Source organism: Moschus berezovskii, chromosome 4 (assembly GCF_049115385.1).
Source record: "Moschus berezovskii isolate FMDL1 chromosome 4, NW_MosBer_1.0, whole genome shotgun sequence".
Classification (NCBI taxonomy): domain Eukaryota; kingdom Metazoa; phylum Chordata; class Mammalia; order Artiodactyla; family Moschidae; genus Moschus; species Moschus berezovskii.
In genome coordinates this window covers 94,297,685-94,313,426 of record NC_142463.1, presented here as the reverse complement: position 1 = coordinate 94,313,426, position 15,742 = coordinate 94,297,685, and the positions used below count along the sequence as shown (strand labels likewise).

At 38.7% G+C, this 15,742-nt stretch overlaps 1 protein-coding gene across 2 annotated transcripts; it reads left to right on the top strand.

The window, feature by feature from the left end:
* Positions 1-3,315: 3,315 nt before the first annotated feature.
* On the top strand, positions 3,316-15,346 carry SIKE1 (suppressor of IKBKE 1). Of its 2 annotated transcripts, none has more exons than XM_055402584.2 (5): positions 3,316-3,559; positions 3,792-3,897; positions 4,845-4,987; positions 6,078-6,191; positions 7,781-15,346. In XM_055402584.2, the coding sequence occupies exons 1-5, from the start codon at positions 3,401-3,403 to the stop codon at positions 7,880-7,882; spliced, it is 624 nt and encodes a 207-aa protein (XP_055258559.1). In that variant the 5' UTR covers positions 3,316-3,400; the 3' UTR covers positions 7,883-15,346. The 2 variants fall into 2 exon arrangements, with proteins under 2 accessions (XP_055258559.1, XP_055258558.1); XM_055402583.2 differs by having other exon boundaries at positions 3,316-3,571.
* The last annotated feature ends 396 nt before the right edge of the window (positions 15,347-15,742 follow it).

Here is a 15,742-nt window from a genome sequence, read left to right as displayed (position 1 = left end):
GTGGTCAAATCTGAAAAGAAAAGTTTGTGCTCGATAGATAGTACTAAAGCTCTCTGATGCATAGGGCATTATTCAAAGGAAATCTAGGCTTCCTTGGTGACTCAGAAGGTAAAAGAATCTGCCTTCTATTCAGGAGACCCAGGTTCAATCCCTGGGTTGGGAAGATCCCCTGGAGAAGGATCTTCTACCCACTCCAGTATTCTTGAGTAGAGAATTCCTTGGACAGAGTAGACTGGCAGGCTATATAGTTCATGGGGTCACAAAGAGTCAGACACAACAGAGCAACTAATATTTTCACACTTTCACAGAGGAAATCTAACACATGGTAATTGTGAGGATTATATAACTGAATCACTATAAAATCCTTAGAATACTGACAGGTGCAGAGTAAGCACTTAATAAACATCAGTATTACTGTCAATACTGATAGCAATTATGATATAATTCTTTCTACAGACCAGGTATTAGAGATGGTTATGATGCTGTGCTGTGTTGCTAAGTCACTTCAGTAGTGTCAGACTCTGTGGGACCCCATGTTCCACCAAGTTTCTCAATCCATGGGATTCTCCAGGCAAGAATACTGGAATGGGTTGCAACGCCCTCCTCCAGGGCATCTTCCCCATCCAGGGATCCATACTGTGTCTCTAAAGTCTCCTGCATTGGCTGGCAGGCTCTTTACCACTAGCACCACCTGGGAAGCATAAAGCAAGTATATCTTCCAAACTCTGGTTTCCCAAGTCAGGAAAAAGTAGGGAAGGACAAGATCTAGGCAGAGCAGAGAACGGTAATAGGAAAAACCTTCCACAGAATAGCATAGTAAGAGGTAGAATTCAAAAGTGTTAATTAAGTACTTTTGTGACTTTTGAATAGACCTAAAAAGTCTTCCCTGGTGGCTCAGAGGTTAAAGCATCTGTCTCCAATGCGGGAGACCCGGGTTCGATCCCTGGGTCGGGAAGATCCCCTGGAGAAGGAAACAGTAACCCACTCCAGTATTCTTGGAGAATCCCATGGACGGAGAAGCCTGGTAGGCTACAGTCCACGGGGTCGCAAAGAGTCGGACACGACTGAGAGACGGAACGGAACGGAAAAAGTCTTCTTCCAGATTTCATTAGGAACAGATTGTATGAGTGTAGCAAAAAGAGAATTATAGAATTCCCCTAGATTGTCTTTCCTGTGGGCGACTGTTGTGTATACTTAGCACCTCACCTTTGCATAAGGTAAATGTCCTGTAAGGCTGTGGTCCAGATGGTGAGGGAAAGTGTAGGAGAGCACTAATTGCATGGAATTGTGGTTTCAGTAAAAGAGTATATTAAAATATTGTTTGCAAATTCTGCAACAGTGGGGTAAGTGGGCCAGCCGTATTATCTATAGGAGGTGTGGTAGGCAGATTTTCTTCCAGAATATACTGAGAATACAAAGGTAAAAAGTCAATTCTCCTCTCCAACCCCCTTCTCTGACCTCTCACTGCTGCCATGGCACTCCTGCCCCTTGCACTGGGCTCCTCCTTCTGTTATTACCTTCAACTATTTATAAGAGTGTGAACTCTTTCTCCCATTAGAACACAAACTCCCTAAGGGTCAAGACCTTGTGTCATTCTCTGCTGTATTTCCAGACTCTAAACAGTGCCTGAAACAAGATTTTTCAAAAATATTTACAGTAATAAAGTAATCAATGAAAAAGAACAAAGCTTGACACACAAGCTGGACAAGGTAAACGTAACTCAATATAATAGCACAACTCATTGCTGTTCTGGCTAAATTTATTTTCAATTAATAATTGAGCTAAAATAGAAAAAAAGTAAGCAAACAATGACTCTACCTCACACCCATTAAAATGGCTATTGAAGAAAACAGAAAATAACAAGTGTATGTAAAGACGTGAAGAAATTGAAACCCTTATGTACTGCTGGTAAAAATGTAAAATGACGCAGCCACTGTGGAAAACAGCTTGGTCATTCCTCAAAAATTTAAAAATAGAATTACCACATGTCCCAGTGATTCCACTTCTGGATATAATTCTCAAAAGAATTTAAAGGAGGGATTCAAACAGATATTTATACATGTGTTCATAACAGCATTAGTCACAACAGCAAAAAGATGAAGGCTACCCAAGGGTCCATCAGTAGCTGTCATTGTTGAGTCATGTCCAACTCTTTGAGACCCCATGGGTTGTAGCCCACTAGGCTCCTCTGTCCATGGGATTCTCCAGGCAAGAATAGTGGAGTGGGTTGCCAGTTCCTCCTCTATGGGATCTTCCTGACCCAGGGATAGAACATGAAAATCTCCTGCACTGGCAGGCACATTCTTTACCACTGAGCCACCATGGAAGTCTACACATATGCACACACATGTATATGAATATTAGCCAGTCTTAACAAGAAAGGAATTTCTCCTTGCATGGATGAACCTTGAGGACATTATGACAAGTGAAATAAGCCATTCACAAAAATGACAATTATGATTTCTATGATTCCACTTGTATGAGGTATCTAATGTAGTTAAATTCATAGAAAGTAGAAGAATGGTTGCCAAGGGCTGAGAAGAAGGCAGAATAAGGAGTTAAAGTCTAATGCTGTTGTGGTTAGTCGCTAAGTAGCTTTCCACTCTTTGAAACCCCATGGACTGAAGCACACCAGGCTTTCCAGTCCTTCCCATCTCCCAGAGTTTGCTCAAATTCACATTCATTGAATCAGTGAAGCTATCCAACCATCTTATCCTCTGTCATCCCCTTTTCCTCCCGCCCTCAACTTTTCTGAGCATCAGAGTCTTTTTCAGTGAATCGGTTCTTAGCAGCAGGTGGCCAAAGTACTTGAGCTTGAGCTTCATCATCAGTCCTTCCAATGAACAGTCAGGGCTGATTTCCTTTAAGATTGACTGATTTGATCTCCTTGCAGTCCAAGAGACTCTCAAGTCTTCAGTTTTGCAAAATGAAAAGAATTCTGCAGATGCATGGTAGTGATGGCTGCACAGCAACTTGAATGTACTTAATACTGTTGGTTAAAATGATAAATTTAAAGCGTGTTTACCACATTTAAAAGAAAAAAATTTTAAACGGTGATAAGAACAATCCACATCAATCAAAACCAGTAGGAACAGGAGAAACTCAAGACTAGCCCAGCCTTAACACAACTTGACCACCAGTCAGTGGAAACAGGAAACCAAAGGCGTGGCAAGGGCAGGCCTCTGGGGCTCTTGCACATGGCGAGGATGCGGGGAAGCCACAGGTTAAAGACGGTCACCAGCCACCGGGGCTGCCACTGCGCAAGCGCATAACGCGGCTACCGCCGAGGCGCCTTTTAAACGTGCCCGGAAGTGACGTCTGTGAAGCTGAGACTAGCTCAGGGACGCGCCGAGTCCTTGGCACAGGTGAGCGGTGTTCTGACTGCGGTCCTGGGGCCGCTATGAGCTGCACCATCGAGAAAATTCTGACAGACGCTAAGACTCTATTGGAGAGGCTGAGGGAGCACGATGCGGCCGCCGAGTCACTAGTGGATCAGTCGGCGGCTCTGCACCGGCGGGTAGCCGCTATGCGGGAGGCGGGGACAGCGCTTCCGGACCAGGTCAGGCAGAGGGTACGGGCCCGCGCCCTCGGGTTCTGGGCACTTGAGGGGTGGAGGATGAGGCAAAGTGGAAACTCGGCTTGGGGTTTTTCCTGGTCCCAGAGGGTGGCGGTGAGACCTTTGTGTGGGGTCGGGGTGCCGGTGCTGCCCTGGAGTTCTGCCTCCTACCTCTTCAGTTGCATCTGCAGCTGTTATGTTTACGGCGCGATTCGTTTGTCTCTTGTTTGTCCAGTATCAAGAGGATGCATCCGATATAAAGGACATGTCCAAATACAAACCTCACATTCTGCTGTCCCAAGAGAATACACAGATTAGAGACTTGCAGCAGGAAAACAGAGGTTAGTCAGGCCTTTTTGTGTGTAATGATTTTCTTATATCCAATAATATTTCAAAAGTTCTTGCAAAAATGACAAGTCACAAAAGTGCACATGCTGTGGTGGTGGTTAGTCACTAAGTCGTGTCCGACTCTTGGGACCCTCTCCTCTATCCATGGGATTCTCCAGGCAAGAATACTGGAATGGGTTGCCATAGCCTGTGCTGACCCAGTAGCAGTAAAGTTTATTACATTACTCTTTTCAAGGTCATCTGACTGATTTTGTATTTAAACGCAGCTTATCCAAGAGGTGCTTAATAGAGTTGAATTATTATTGCATGGCTTGTTAGATGTCTGGAGACGGAGGGTTGCCTAACAGAAGAGTTAATATCCTCAAGGGCTTAAGATTTAATGTTTAAATACTAATTTAAATAAACATTGAAGCTAAGATTGAAGGGATTTTTATGTTCTTATGCAAGGTGGAAGAGCTAAATTCAATCCTCTGGTGTATATTCTTGGGCTTGGTGAATATATTGTTAATGATAGTAGTATGAATAGTTATTTGTATATAAATTTACAAAGGGCTTTCACATATATCATGCAATACATATATGTATTCTCATATGTTCATTTTGAAGTAGACAAGCCAGGTTTTTATTATTACAAGGCAAATAAGAAATAGGCTCAGAGAGGTTACATGATTTAAGAGTAGTAATCTAGTAATTCACAGAATTGAACTTAAACTCATGTCTTCTGATGCCACATCCCATGTTGTTTCTAGCAGATTTTGCTGCTGCTGCCTGGAAAGATATTTTTCACATAGTCCATGACTGTTGAGTTTTGTGGACTTAAACACCAATTTACATCTTTGGGTTCATAATATTTCACAGCATGTCATAAAATCCAGCTGTTTGAATTTGGCTTTAGGAGGTCTCTCAGACATCACTGCCAAGTTATTTTGTTTTTTGATAGAGCTATGGGTTTCCTTGGAGGAACACCAGGATGCTTTGGAACTCATCATGAGCAAATACCGAAAACAGATGTTACAATTAATGGTTGCTAAAAAAGCAGCGGATGCTGAACCGGTCCTGAAAGCTCACCAGTCTCACTCTGCAGTAAGAAACGTTGATGCATAAATTCTAAATGAATTGAAATCTTGACATTGTTTTAGATCATGTGCTTGCTTTTGAAGTAAGCTTGTTTTCCTTTCATGTTTGCCACATTTGCTGTAGGTTTTAGTATAGCTTTGCAAAGATATGAGTAGAGAAAAGGGGGTTAAGGGCCTTGCAGGCAGATTCTTTACCAGCTGAGCCACAAGGGAAGCCTGTTAGTGTTAAAGGTATTCAGTAAATACTTGAGTTGTTATTATGGTACGTTTCACTAAACTGTAAGCTCTTTGCTTGTAAGGGGCATGAATTTATCTTTTATCCCTAACATAGTACTTGGCACATAGCAGGGAGTCATGCTAAACATAGGATCATACTCTGTTGTTAGGAGAGAGAAGTACGGTTTTTAAAAAAATACGGCATAGTTTCTGTACTTTCGTTGCTTATGGTGTAATTTGGGAGACACAGTAATTGTTCTTCAGTTTGTAGAGTGCTTTAGAGTTGTCTTTGTACGTTGCGTGTACTATATTATTTAATCCTAAATTAATGGATTGACACCTGACTATTTGCTGCAGTGGAATTTATGGAAGATAAGTTTCATCTCAGATTCCATTGAAAGCATTTTAATGAGTTTAACTAACTAAGGTCATAGGGAACAGGGATCTTTTAAATATGTGAATGGCTTTCATCTGTGGTCCAAAGGAGAAAAACCTGATCCTTGAAGAAGACAGAATTTAGCTTATATGAAAAACTTGCTAAGAGATATGTCCAAAGATAGAATAAGATACCTTGGAATGTGGCAAACTTCCTGCCAATAAAAGTATTTAAATTTAAGTTAAACAGCCATTTAGAGATAGCATCCAACGTCTAGTGGATGATTAGACTAGAATCAGTCTTCTGAAAATGAATTATCTGTGAATATCACAAGATAAGTTTATTATGGCTTTACCTCTGAGGACTTAGATTGTAGTGAAATTCCTGTAACCTCTGTACCACAGATTAAATGAATTTTTAACATCATAATACACATGTTCTCATGAACTTCATATCTGCTAAAAAAAATGACTTTTTCAGTTTTTTATTCTGAATATCTTCACAGGAAATTGAGAATCAGATTGACAGAATCTGTGAAATGGGAGAAGTGATGAGGAAAGCAGTTCAAATGGATGATGACCAGTTTTGTAAGATTCAGGAAAAACTAGCACAATTAGAGGTAAGCTTATTGGTATTTTATGTTCACAATATCTTAGGGAGTTTTCAGAGTCTGAAAGGTATGCCATCATTGTATATTACTGCACTATATTGATGTTTCCTTTGTGGTCTGATTTAAAATTAAAACATCATCCATACCCTTTTGAAGAAAGGAAATGTAATCAGAGGCAAACAATGAAAATGCTTATTGGCTAGAAATTGATAAATCATACTGAGAGGGTAAAGGGAGTGGAAGGGACAGATTACATGTGAGCTAAAGTCCCTCATTTGCTGTAAGAAGAACTCAGATACATACTGTTTAAACTTGATGATCAGGAAATAGCAGTACAAGACATATTATTTAGAATTATGGACGTAAACACCAAAAGAAATAGATAAAAATATTAAAAGTGGTTGCCTTTGGAAAACAAAGCTGAGGGACTGCAGACTATTTTACAGGTCTTGTAGTCTTGCTTTTTAAAAAATCAATTTTTATTTTAAAGTCTTGATTTTTTTTTAAAGCTGTTTTCATGTAATGTTTTGATTAAAATGGAAATAATTTACAAAGAAAGGCCTGGAGTGTTAGTGTGCCCATACAGTTGTTAAAGAGAAACATTACAATAGATGATTTGAATGTTCCTTATTACAAATTCTGCCATGGGCCCTTTGAAAATTACCAGAGAGAAAAAGACAGGGTCCCTCCTCAGAGTCTAATGATAGCAATAAGACTAATAACTTTTTTTTGGTATGAAATGGTATGTAAATGCTAGGGGAGAGATACAGGGTATGTCTTGGTGAAACCTGAAAATGCTGTGGTTTACCAGAATTCCTGCAGAGAATAAGGATGAAGATTGCAAACTGCCGTATCTGGGAATCAAGGGGAGTGGCAAAGACCCAACTAGGATAGGAGTTAGTTAAAATGATAGAATGACCTTGTCTATGCCATCCCTAATTTACTTCAGTTATGGAAACAGCCCTAAGGAAATGTGAGACAAGTCTTACTTAATACTTTAAGTGGAAAAAATGTGGCCATCGGTTTGAGACCAGCAGTACCACATCCAGGTTATCTTGAGTATGGGCAGGTTTTTGGACTTTTGGGAGCCATTGTCCTCATCTCAAAGAGAACATGGATGTAGGCAGTGGTACCTACCCTACATATTGTATCAGATAATATGTGTAAGACACCCATGTGGTACCTGACTATGTGCCCAGTAATTCTTCTCCCCCTTTCCTTCCTTTCTACAAAACGATGGGACATCTAGGAGAGAAGGTTAAGCAGAATGAAAATATTATTAGGACTTTGAAAGATAGAAGAAACAATAGTAAAACTTGTGGGAACCATAACGATTTTGATAAGCAGTGAATTCCTCTAGTGGAGTGGGACCCTGTTTTTTCCATGTGTAGTCTTAACACATGGCATGTGGAAATTACTCAGTAAATATTTTTTAACTGAATAAATAAGTAGAGTTTTAGGAACTTCTCAGTTCTTTTGTTTCTTTAAAACTTTTAAAAGTAAAATAATATACTTTCTGTTTCAAGCCGCAAACAATGGGTTCTGATATGGTTTGACAGAATACCTGAAATGAACATACACTTTTTTTTATTTTCCAGCTTGAAAATAAGGAACTTCGAGAATTATTGTCCATCAGCAGTGAGTCTCTTCAGGTCAGGAAGGAAAGCTCAGTGGACACTGCTTCCCAAGCCATCAAATAATTCAACTTCTGAATAATTCCTGGAGGTTGTTTATCAAGGAAGGAAGTTATTACGTTCAGTGTCTTGCCTCAGACTTGATTTAATGTTGATTAAATGTATCAAGTGGCAGTTTACAATCTACAGTCAAAAGTGGCTGTCCACAAAATAGTTTTAAGGTGTGTTAGTAAAAGTACACACTGAGTTTCACTATCCCTTTCTGTAAGAGACTAATTTTCATTTCTGGGACCTTGATTTATATAAACTGTGTTTTCAGTTCATTTTTGTTCTTTCATATCTCTGAAACTTATAGCATTTTGTTATAAGCCAGCAGTGTTATTTTATATCAGATTATAAATTGCAATTCTAAAAAATCTTAAACACAGATTATCTTTTTAAGTCTTTTTGGCATAAACCTGGATTTTTTTCCATTTGAGAAAAATAATACAACTCCACAGAAGCTGATTGGCAGATTCTCTAATTTGTAACATAGATTCTCTAATTTGTAACTTCATTCACCTTTTATGAAGTTTTAAGTCTCTCTGGTGCTAAGAGTTGGCACCTTATGGCCTGGTGCCTTTACTCTTGAGAGAACCTATTGCTAGTCCCCACAAAATATACGTGAAAGTAAGTCATCTGTTTTTCCCAGTGGTGGTATAACCATTGTATTGTTCACAGAATGTTGAAAAATTTGTCCTGTGTATGTTTATGCACATACATGTGCTTGTTCAGATGCTGAAAGTAAATTTTATTTATTCTGTTAGATATTATTAGTCAATTCTTCAGTTTTGTCCTACTTGGAAATCTTCAACTTGGATAGTTTATCCAGTGTGAAGAATATATAATAGGTTTATTCACATCATAGTTATAGGGACTATATTCTACAGTTTATTTTAGATATAACTTCCATTATGTAATTAAGAACCATCACTTGTTTGGATGTCTTTCATCACTAGTACTAGTAGTTGGCTTTTTCTTAAGATCCACTTTTCACAAGGAAGCAAAGTTTTATCACTTAATGAGAGTTTATTTTATTTCTGAAAGCTGTGTTGAGAGTCAAATGCTAAGTGATCAGCTAGGCTTACTCGTCATTTCATTCCCCCATCTCAGTTTACTCATATTTCAAATTTATAAATTATTCATGTAATACTATCAATTTAGGTTTGCCTCCAAATGATTGAAATAATGAATGCTAAATCTGTCAATATTTCCCAGTTACCCTAAGCATTATACTGCATGGGACAGACACATCATTAGAAAGATTTTGTTAGTGCTTTGAGTGGTGTAAACTTTCTTTTGTAGTGCCATAAAGAATTAACACCAATTAAAACAACAGATTTTATTCAAGATATCCTAAAAGCGTCTAATCCCAGTAATACTAACAGACTTTGCCTACAGTGGTGGACTGTAACGAATTGGTGTATATCATTTTTTAATTTGTCAAATTTCTGTTCAGAGTCTTGCAAACAATTTGAAAAACATTTCCATCCAAAGTGTGGGTGTTCTTATCTCATTTCCTAAGAGTATATAAACATTTAGTCTGGTCATTTACCTTGAAGTGTATGCCCTAAGTGCCATCGTGTCCACCAGTTCCATTCAGGAGGCAGAAAAATGCCATTTGTTAGCTGCCATGGCCAATTTTTGGTGAAAATGATAAATCAAATGACCCATTAAAATATAACATAGTATCCCTTTATCTGCTCTGTGTCCCTTTAGAGATGTTTGTAGAGTTCTTTACATCTCAGATATCAGGATAAATCTAAGTGCTCACTTTTCCCTTGGCAAATCAAAAACTTGAAGCTTGAGTCTCAACAGCTCTCTAGACCCTATATAATATAGAGCCTCAGTTCAGTTCAGTTCAGTCGCTCAGTCGTGTCCGACTCTTTGCGACCCCATGAATCACAGCACGCCAGGCCTCCCTGTCCATCACCAGCTCCCGGAGTTCACTCAAACTAGCTGGTGTTAATACTATGAAAATAGTGTGTAGTTAAAGAGGAGAAAGAATGTTCTTGACTTTGGTTTGAGTATGAAAGCTTACTTTGCAGTTGATGAAGGAACTTGACTGGTTTCCAAATTTTAGTACAAACTTACCTTTTCTAATAAAAACTCATTTTGAGAATAACAGCTAATATAACTCAGTAATAAGTCAAATTATTAGAAAGTGCAAAGATTTATTTTTCACTTATATAGCAACCTGTCAATTAGGGCTTTTCATAAGAACTTCCTTATTATCACATTATAGTTAGTATAACCAAAAATAGTTATTTCTGAAATGGTGTTAGAGATGTCCTCATAGTTAGAAATCATAAGTTACATGATTACAAGTCAAAATGTAAAAACAGTTTGAAAGTATCTTGAAAATTAAGTATTATTGATACCTACTTTTATTGTGTGTTAGTCATTAGTTATGTCTGACTCTTTGTGACACCATTGACTGTAGCCTGTGAAGCTCCTCTGTCCATAAATTATTACTATCATATGCATAATTTGATTCAAACATTGAAAGTCTATTTCAGTGTTCCTCAAAATGTGGTTCACTGGCCTAAAATAGAAGTTTGGGGATGGAATCTAGGAATTCGTATTTTAATGATCATCCCAGATACCTTCTAAGGACATTAGTTTGAGAATGTCAAACTAATTGACAAAAAAATTGAGTGTTTTCAAAGAAAAATCTGGTAGAGGAGGCAAATGTGAAAATTAAAGGATGTATTGAGTACAGAGGAGGAACTATTTACAAGTTGAGAATCCTATAGAGACAAAATAATGCTGAATGCTGAAGAAGCTGAGGTAGAATGGTTCTATGAAAACCTGCAAGACCTTCTAGAACTAACACCCAAAAAAAAGATGTTCTTTTCATTATAGGAGACTGGAATGCAAAAGTAGGAAGTCAAGAAACACCTGGAGTAACAGGCAAATTTGGTCTTGGAGTACAGAATGAAGCAGAGCAAAGGCTAATAGAGTTCTGTCAAAAGAACGCACTGGTCATAGCAAATGCTGTCTTCCAACAACACAAGAGAAGACTCTACACATAGACATCACCAGATGGTCAACACTGAAATCAGTTTGATTATATTCTTTGCACCAAAGATGGAGAAGCTCTCTACAGTCAGCAAAAACAAGACCGGGAGCTGACTGTGGCTCAGACCATGAACTCCTTATTGCCAAATTCAGACTTAAATTGAAGAAAGTAGGGAAAACCACTAGACCATTCAGATATGACCTAAATCAAATCCCGTATGATTATACAGTGAAAGTGAGAAATAGATTGAAGGGATTACATCTGATAGAGTGCCTGAACAAATATGGATGGAGGTTCATGACATTGTACAGAAGGCGGGGATCAAGACCATCCCCAAGAAGAAGGCAAAGTTGTTTGAGGAGGCCTTACAAATAGCTGTGAAAAGAAGAGAAGTTAAAGGCAAAGGAGTAAAGGAAAGATATACCCATTTGAATGCAGAGTTCCAAAGAATAGCAAGGAGAGATAAGAAAGCCTTCCTCAGTGATCAGTGCAGAGAAATGGAGGAAAACAATCCAATGGGAAAGACTAGAGATCTCTCCAAGAAAATTAGAGATACCAAGGGAACATTTCATGCAAAATGGGCACAATAAAGGACAGAAATGGTATGGACCTAACAGAAACAAAAGATATTAAGAAGAGGTGGCAAGAATACACAGAAGAACTATACAAAAAAGATCTTCATGACCCAGATAATCACAGTGATATGATCACTCACCTAGAACCAGACATCCTGGAATGCAAAGTCAAGTGAGCCTTAGGAAGCATCACTACAACAAAGCTAGTGGAGGTGATGGATTTCCAGCTGAGCTATTTCAAATCCTAAAAGATGATGCTGTGAAAGTGCTGCACTCAATCTGCCAGCAAATTTGGAAAACTCAGCAGTGACCACAGGACTGGAAAAAGTCAGTTTCATTCCAATCCCAAAGAAAAGCAATGTTCAAACTACTGAACAATTGCAGTCATCTCACCCGCTAGAAAAGTAATGCTCAAAATTCTCCAAGCCAGGTTTCAATAGTACATGAACCATGAACTTCCAGAGGTTCAAGCTGGATTTAGAAAAGGCAGAGGAACCAGAGATCAAATTGCCAACCTCTGTTGGATCATTGAAAAAGCAGGAGAGTTCCAGAAAAACATCTACTTTGGCTTTATTGACTATGCCAAAGCCTTTGATTGTGTGAATCACAACAAACTGTGGAAAATTCTTCAAGAAATGGAAATACCAGACCACCTGACTTGCCTCTTGAGAAATCTGTATGCAGGTCAGGAAGCAACAGTTAGAACTAGACATGGAACAACAGACTGGTTCCAAATAGGGAAAGGAGTACGTCAAGGCTGTATATTGTCACCCTGCTTATTTAACTTAATATGCAGAGTACATCATGAGGAACCCTGGGCTGGAAGAAGCACAAGCTGGAATCAAGATTGCTGGGAGAAATATCAATAACCTCAGATATGCAGGTGACACCACCCTTATGGCAGAAAGTGAAAAAGAACTAAAAAGCCTCTTGATGAAAGTGAAAGAGGAGAGTGAAAAAGTTGGCTTAAAACTCAACATTCAGAAAACTAATATCATGGCATCTGGTCCCATCACTTCATGGCAAATAGATGGGGAAACGGTGGAAACAGCAGCAGACTATATTTTGGGGGGCTCCAAAATCACTGCAGATGGTGATTGCAGCCATGAAATTAAAAGACACTTACTCCTTGGAAGGAAAGTTATGACCAACCTAGACAGCATATTAAAAAAGCAGAGACATTACTTTGCCAACAAAGGTCCGTCTAGTCAAAGCTGTGGTTTTTCCAGTAGTCATGTATGGATGTGAGAGATAGACTATAAAGAAAGCTGAGCTCTGAAGAATTGATGCTTTTGAACTGTGGTGTTAGAGAAGACTCTTGAGAGTCCCTTGAACTGCAAGATCAAACCTCAAGGAGATCAGTCCTGAGTATTCATTGGAAGGACTCATGCTGAAGCTGAAACTCCAATACTTTGGCCACGTGATGCAAAGAACTGAGTCACTGGAAATGACCCTGATGCTGGAAAAGATGGAGAAGGCAATGGCAACCCTCTCCAGTACTCTTGCCTGGAAAATCCCATGGATGGAGGAGCCAGATAGGCTGCAGTCCATGGGGTCACGAAGAGTCAGACACTTACTGAGCGACTTAACTTTCACTTTTCACTTTCATGCATTGGAGAAGGAAATGGCAACCCACTCCAGTGTTCTTGCCTGGAGAATCCCAGGGATGGCAGAGCCTGGTCGGCTGCCATCAATGGGGTCCCACAGAGTAGGACACAACTGAAGCGACTTAGCAGCAGCAACAGCAGCTGGGAAAGATTGAAGGCAGGAGAAGGGGACGACAAAGGATGAGAAGGTTGGATGGCATCACCAACTCAATGGACATGAGTTTGAGTAAACTCCAAGAGTTGTTGATGGACAGGGACGCCTGGCATCCTGCAGTCCATGGGGTCGCAAAGAGTCGGACGCAACTGATTGAACTGAACTGAGAGACAAAAATGAGTAGGAGAACTAGAAAGCTGGGTCCTTTCTAGTTATTGTAAAATCTCCATTTCCAGTTGTACTTCATCTTAAAGATACTCAGGTACACAAGGAGGTTATTCAAACAGAAACCAAGATTTAAATGCAGACTTGAAACATATTCTTAACCATTAAGTTCCTTTAAATGCCAAATACTCTTCAGAATTCAAGTGGTTCTTAATAAGCAAAATCTACTTTTATTAATAGTGCAAAAGAAACACCACAGCCCACATATTAGAAAATATCATGAATTTAATAATTTAAGCCTGGACAAGGAAATAGTAACCGACTCCATTACCCTTTCCTGGAAAATTCCATGGATGGAGGAGCCTGGTGGGCTATAGTCCATGGAGTCGCAGAGTCAGACATGAGTGAGCAACTTCACTTTCACTTTCAGTAATGAGACCTAATTGTCATCTGTTTTCCAGTGTGTGTGTGCAACTGAAAGGAACAGTGTTTAATCAGAGCTTAGCAATACTAACTACATACAGGAAATGGTGTGGTTCTGTCTTTCAAATGCCTCATTAGCATATTTTTCATCTTTCATGCTATTTTCATGTTGTCGGAAGGTTGCTGCTGTGCCAGAAGTCATGTCCATGTTTGAAAGCAGGAAAAAAAAAAGGAGGGGAGAAATAGCCTATGCCATCTATACCTACTCTCTTTTATGAGGAAAAGCAAAGCTTTCCCAGAAATCCAGATAGTTTCCTTTGTCTTATTTGCCTGACCTGTTAAATTGTTAACTTCTAACAGCAAAGGAGGCTGGGTACATAGCTGCCCCAGATAAAATCAGTATTCTGTTAGGAAAGAGTATTAAGAAAGCAGCTAACAACAGTCTTTACACTGAATAGTTTTTAACCATTGTGTTGATGTTGAATGGCCAAGGAATGGGCTGCAGAAGATACCTGTCATCTCTCTTCTGGCTGCCCATTATCCTAACTCATACTATAGTTAGGGAACCTATCACCTAATGAGGCAGCACCTTACTCCCTCCTGACAAATTTTAAAGTGTCAGATACTTGTTTTCCCAGCCCCTTTGAAGCCAGGGAAGACACCTCTGCCTTAAAAGTTTGTGATAGAAAGAGGGAGAGCTATGCAGAATTCTTTGAGTAAAGGCAGTGATATACAACACCAGCTTCTACATCCAGCTCCACAGAAAAGCAACAAAAAAATAGCTCCACTGACAACACTCAGTATCCAGTGTCAGCAAAGTCCATGGTGTAAGCTGCAGTGTCTCTGCCCAACAGTGAGACAGTGGGGTCTTCACTGAAGCTATTATCTGAAGTGATTATAGAGGTTATATAGCCTCTAAATCTTGTTTTCAGGGTATCCAGAGATCCTGAGGATTACTTACTAGCTTTTGCTAATGTCACTTTTTGTTAAAATTAACCTGAATTTACTATAATTAAGAATGGAACCCTGGCTGATAAGCATAGTTTAAAAAGCAACCTTTTGAATATAAATTTTGTCCACACTTTATGCATAATTTTACACTTGTTTTAATGTAATTTTTTACTTACAAAAGGATGTGACATGTATATAAATTATCAAGCATAATAATTCATCTCCTAATTTAGGAAATAGAACATTACCCATTTGTTGCATTTATTTATTTGAGCTCCTCTCCTGTCTCTATCCCTCTGCTCCCTCTTTTTAATAGTTTTGTCACATGTAGAAAGACCTGAAATATGTATCTCACCCTGAAGTGACATTTTTAGTTTTGTTCCTTTTTGAGCTTTATGAAAGTGGTATCTGACTGTATAGTAGCCTATGGGGATCTTATTTTTTTCACCCTTCGTTATGTTTCTAAGATTCATTGTGTTGTATATAGTTGTCATTCATTTTCATTGATGTATAAGATTTAATCATGTGACTACAGTATATTTTGAAGGGATACATACATATAAAATAATAAAATTGTATATTTTTTAAAAAATCCTTGATACTGTTTCCTACTTTATAACTCTCTCTCCATATACCTTATTGATATTATACACATTTCACTATAAGCAAATGTATTTCATATTCTATAGCTATTTCACTTGCAGTTGTCTCATGTCAACTTTCAAGGTGAATTAAGGAGTATTATTCACTAATATGCATAGTGGAAAGCAGATGATACTTTTTTTCTGTCGCTCTTCAAGAATGCTAAAGAGGAGGTGGAACCTTCAGAGCTTCAATGAACTACAGTTCACATTTTATCTAGCCTCCTAGAAATGTATTTCTTTATGTTACTGATCCTAAGATTTATTTTTATTTCATACTTTAATGTCTCTGAAATTAGGATATGTCTTATACATGTAGGGGTTGTGGTCTAGTTGATTCTAAGCATAA

Coding starts and splice junctions, on each gene's coding strand:
- SIKE1 (XM_055402583.2), top strand. CDS start 3,401: ATGAGCTGCACCATCGAGAAAATTCTGACAGACGCTAAGACTCTATTG. Junction 3,898..4,844: donor CTTGCAGCAGGAAAACAGAG/GTTAGTCAGGCC, acceptor GTTTTTTGATAG/AGCTATGGGTTTCCTTGGAG. Junction 4,988..6,077: donor CTCACCAGTCTCACTCTGCA/GTAAGAAACGTT, acceptor ATATCTTCACAG/GAAATTGAGAATCAGATTGA.